General features: G+C 38.0%; 1 protein-coding gene across 1 annotated transcript; it reads left to right on the forward strand.

Moving 5' to 3' along the window:
• Positions 1 to 1,114: 1,114 nt before the first annotated feature.
• ATL4 (TOXICOS EN LEVADURA 4) lies at positions 1,115 to 3,071 on the forward strand. Its single transcript, XM_089618600.1, has one exon. The coding sequence runs from the start codon at positions 1,293 to 1,295 to the stop codon at positions 2,253 to 2,255; it is 963 nt and encodes a 320-aa protein (XP_089474726.1). The 5' UTR covers positions 1,115 to 1,292; the 3' UTR covers positions 2,256 to 3,071.
• Positions 3,072 to 5,485: the final 2,414 nt, after the last annotated feature.

Below are 5,485 nucleotides of genomic sequence, written 5' to 3' on the forward strand. Positions count from 1 at the left end.
GACACCTACGCTGCACAACTTCTATTGTTATTTTCACTTTTATATTGAATCATTTGTAAAGTTGTTTCTTGTATTGAGATTCGTCTGATGTAAAAACAATCAATCTTTATACTTAATATATTATCAAGTCTAATCAGTATTTATTGTATAATGATCGAGATAATTATTGTATATATTTTCTGACATCAACATAAATAATTTAAGTTAACAAAAAATTAGCTGAATGAAATGAACCAAAGATAAAAATAAATACATAATATTCTTCTAATCAGAAAGATTGTCAGTTATACTTTTGCTCTTTTAGTTGGAACCTTCTAATTCTATTTAAACAGCTATATTTATATAGTGGCTGAGATTACAATATATATACATGCGGTTGGTCTTATTAAATAGCAAATCAAACAATAGCAAGCGAATTAAATAAGTAATTGGTGAATTCTCTGAAAGAAGCGCTTAAAGTGGTTGATTATAAAATAAAATATAATAATAAAAACTATAATTAAAAATCTGGTCAAAATATTCAAGGCTCTACAAGTATTTTAGATGTTAAAAAATGAACCCTTTGTTACCTGTACGTACGCAGTAGCCGGGTAGTTTTTTTTAATACTCAGATAAACACTAATTGTATTTTATGGCAGTGCTGCAATGTAACCCACTATAGTTGTATTGACCATATCATAGAAATAATCTCAGATGCTGTATCATATTGATTTTGTTTTTGTAAGCATGGGCCAGAGAGAGGAAGGGGTTTCTTTTTATTCATTCATTCATTCACTCTCTCTCTCTCTCAAATCTTAAGCGCAGGGAGCAGAGTCTCAGGCCAGACCATATTCACACTCTCTCTCCTAGAGCCTGCAATCGCATTTACTCTCTCATTTATTTCTCTCTCTCTCAAACCAAAACACAAGTTATGAGAAAGGAGCGTGGGACACGCACGCACACAGTCTCTCCCTCTCTCTGTCTCTAATACAACTCCACCACCAACGCACACACTTACTCAACTTATACATCCAACTTTTCCATTCTAACTCCACCACCAAACCAAATATTATTATCTCTACGAGGAAGGAAAAACCCCAAATAATATTATGATTATATTTAATAACAAATATTGCCATATTCATTCCGTCCGTATGCCGTACTATCCATCCACCCACGCGCCTCTCACGTGACTTCGGACTAAAAACCGGGATTTCGCTTTATTACATATATATCACAGCCTCACCCAAAAATATAATAACTCATTTATAACATCTTCATTCTCTCTCTCTCTCTCTGGCGACCAAAGAGGAATGTCTTCGTTTCCATCTTCTCCGCCGCTCGCCGACTACATTCCAGAGCTTCCTCGCCGGTCCGATTCTCTATCGTTCGGCAAGCTCAGTCCGAGCCTTTTGATTATAATCCTAATACTCTGCATCACAATCGTCGCCTCAATCTCGCTGTGTTTCCTCCTCCGCCACCTCAACCGCCGATGCCTCCGCCACCTCTCCTCGTCGCCCTCCGTCGCCGTCGCCGCAGTTTCAAGCCGCCGCGTCTCGCCGGAGGCCTCTGCCGACTCTCTTCTCGACTCTCTCCCGCTCTTCGCCTTCTCCGCCGTGACTCGATCCTCCTCCGCCGCCGACTGCGCGGTCTGCCTCTCGAAGTTCGAACCGGAGGACCAGCTCCGCCTCCTCCCGCTCTGCTGCCACGCCTTCCATTCCGTCTGCGTCGATCCATGGCTCCTCTCCAACCAGACCTGTCCTCTCTGCCGATCTCCGGTCGTAATCTCCGACGCTGAAATCCTCAAAACCCTAGGTCAGTCCTCCATTGGCTCCTCCGCCAGGATCGAAATCGGCAGCGTCAGCCGCCGCGGCGCCGACCGACGGCACGAATCTCGCCGCGGCTCCAGGTCCTACTCCATCGGCTCCTCCTTCGAGTACCACGTCGACGACGATTCCGAGATCGTCATTGCTTCCGTTCCCGGAAACGGAGGCCACCAGAGAGCGGTTTCGGAGTTTAAGGACGATTCACGGTCGGACAGTGTCGCTCCGACGGAGATGGACCCAGGCCTGGTCGACGAGGTCGGCTCCGGGAGAAGTTGGCTGAAGGAGTACGTGGACCGATTGTCGGCGTCGTTTCGGAGCTCCGGTAGGTATTTCACGGGGAGTAGCCGCCGGAGCGACGTCGTTTTGGGTTTGGACAGAGAGTGGGATTTGGAGGCCAACCGCGTAGGGGAAGAGATCAGCGAGCTGTTCCGGTGGGTTTCAGGGGTATAAGTGGTAAATAAAGTTCTCTGTTAGGCTTAAAAAAGGAAAAACAGAAAATTCTTTCGTTTTTTTTTCTTTCTTTCTTTAATATTTTTTTTTTTGGTTGTTTATCGAGAGTCCCAAGTCCCCAAGTCTTTCGTTGTCTTTCCTCTCCCAGTTTGTTCATATGGTACATAGTTCGTTACGATCGTGCCACGTGGAATGGACGATTTTGGGTAATGCCTTCGGAAAGAAAACTGAACAATTTTCAGGGTGGCAATCGAAAAGCATGAAATTCAGCGATTTGCGACAAAGTTTAAGAGAGATGGAGGGTCGAGATTCATAGTTGGGGATGGTATTTTGTCATGGGTACATACTTTCTTTGTTCGTATCTTCTCCCGTTAATCTGTTTGGTTATTTTTACTGCCCCAATATATTTTTTTTTTTTGTGGACTTGTGGCTTGACTTCAAATAGAGAGTGGAATGGTAAAAAGACGAGAACGGGCAGTGATGTGGTATTTCCGTGATTATTATCTGGTGCAATAGGACATACGGTAGTGAAATGGTATGATGATCACATTTATGAGATTGATCGACTAGTCACCAACCTTTTAATGGGAAAAGTTAATATTCGCGCCCCACTCTCACTCAATATTTTTGTTTCTGCTCTCTCTCTCTCTCTCTCTCTCTCTGATATGAATACATTTGGATAATATTGTTATTTTCCACTTTTTTCTTATTACTTCTATTCTATTTTGGTACGACTTTTTGCTGGCATATTTTACTGTTGACATTGAGCCTATAGACTTCTATTCCTGTTATAAGCTGATCGTATAATGAATAGAATGTGTGCAGTTCTTTTGGAATCGTGACTTTGCTTGCTTATATTGTCAATTGAAAAAAAAAAAAAAGATGAAACAACAAAAAGTTTGGTAAAGAAATTCTAGGGATTAAAGAAGGCCGAAATTGGATTAAGAGTTGAGCTTTTGTAGATGCTAATTGGGTTGGATTACTATTTAAATACATACTTTTTTTCATATTAAATATTTGTAACAGTTGTCATCTTTTATACCATGTTCACTCGGTTTCTCTTTATTTTATTCCTTTTGGTTCGATAAATAGTAGCCGTAATTAATGCCATAATTAAACTAACTATACATCTAATACACCATAAGCTTTTAACTTGTCTATTTATTCACACACCTCAGCGAATATGAGATTATTTTACTTTGGTCGTGTGATTAACACAAATATTGACATAACACTGTTTGATGTGTCATGTTTTCGTCATTTTTTTTAACGTACGAATGGCGACTCCTTTAATAAAGTTTCATAAAAAAATGAATAAAAAAATAAAACTTGATTCCAAGAGTCTAGTTTAAGGCTATTGTGAGGTTATTTTTCAAAAGCAAAAAAAAAAAAAAAAAAAAAAAAAAAAAAAAAAAAAAAAAAAAAAAGATTTGAACTCTAGGTTGAGATGCTTTATATGTACAATTTATTTTAAAGATTTGATTCTGCTATCGCTCAGTTGTAAAATGTCCGACTGCAATATATGGTCTACTTAGGGATGGCAACGGGTACGGGTAAGGCCGGGTACACCTATTCCGTTACCCGTACCCGCTATAATTTTTTACCCGTTACCCGGACCCGTTTACCCGGATTTTGAAACGGGCCGGGTAACGGGGATACCCGCCGGGTAAATGGGTTAAAAATGTTGGACCCGTTACCCGTTTATCCGGTTATAAAAAGGGTAGCGGGTCGAGTAGACCCGCTTACCCGTTTATAAAATAAAAATCAATCAACAATATAAAATTTAAAAATAATATATCATCTTTAGGTAAACATATGATTTATTATATTTTTAAAAACAATGTTTAAAATATATCATCTAATTAGGTAAACATATGATTTATTATATTTTTAAATATTTAAAAGTTAACGGGTCGGGTCCCGGGTAACCGGGTACGGGATGGCTATTCCGTTACCCGTACCCGGACCCGTTAAAACCTTAACGGGTATTACCCGTTTACCCGTTTACCCAAAAAGAACGGGTATTACCCGACCCGAACAAATCGAGTAACGGGCCGGAACGCGGGTAACGGGTCAAATTGCCATCCCTAGGTCTACTAATGGCTTAATATGAGATAGTTTTATAACACCAATTAATATACTTCAAAACCTTGGTTCTAAGATAAGACAATTGAGTACAACATAGAGCTAAATTATAGCAATATTTTGAGAAACTCATCAATCAAATAAACAATGTAAAATAAAGATAATATTGAAAATTAGAAAATTGATATAGCATTTTACAACAAATAATATATAGTTTATATAGGCTTTCAATAACATTGGCGTACGGCCAATTTGGATAACACAAGATCGTAGGTAGGTTCGAGTCACATTTGAAAACTCATTCAATAAAAAATAAAAAAATAAAAATAAAAATAAAAATAAAAATTGAACATTGTTGTACAACGTCCTTACTTTTATGAATTTTGAATGGTCTAACATGGCAATATTTCCAAAGTTTATTTCCTACGCTTCAATTCCGAATTGGCAACGTATTTCTTTTTCTGGATGGTTCTGTGAACAAAAATGCTTCCCCCGAATAAGCTTTTATTTACCACGCAATGAGTAGTATAATTGTACAAAACTTAGGTGTTTATTTGGATGCCAAAAATTTTGGGCAAGTTTAACAAGAAGAAAACAGAAAATACGGATTCTACAAATCAGATCACATACACAAGTATCAGCATTAGAAATTGATCGAAATTATAGATCATTTTAATGTGGACCGATATCTGGGCACATTATTTTAGAAGCAATATAAAAAAAATTCCAAAATTGGCGACATATTTCTTTTTCTGGATGGTTCTGTGAACAAAAAATGCTTTCCCCAAATAAGCTTTTATTTACCACGCAATGAGGTATAATTGTACAAAACTTAGGTGTTTCTTTGGATCCCAACAAATTTGGGCAAGTTTAACAAGAAAAACAGAAAATACGGATTCTACAAATCAGATCAGATATATGCTCAAGTATCAGCATTAGAAATTGATTGATATTATAGGTCTAATTTTAATGTGGGCCGATATATAGGCTAAATATATGCTCATATTAATCAACGTCAATGTAAAATAACAGTTACTTTCCTATATGAAATGTAAGTTTCATATTTACTAGACAAGTTTCATATTTTGTAATAATCATTTCAATAGTCATCCCTTGAAAGATCAGGGTTACCCTATACATGTATA

This window comes from Urtica dioica, chromosome 7, assembly GCF_054948205.1.
Source record: "Urtica dioica subsp. dioica isolate 48M chromosome 7, U.dioica_male_clone48M_v1_H2, whole genome shotgun sequence".
Taxonomy (NCBI): domain Eukaryota; kingdom Viridiplantae; phylum Streptophyta; class Magnoliopsida; order Rosales; family Urticaceae; genus Urtica; species Urtica dioica.

Coding starts and splice junctions, on each gene's coding strand:
- ATL4 (XM_089618600.1), top strand. CDS start 1,293: ATGTCTTCGTTTCCATCTTCTCCGCCGCTCGCCGACTACATTCCAGAG.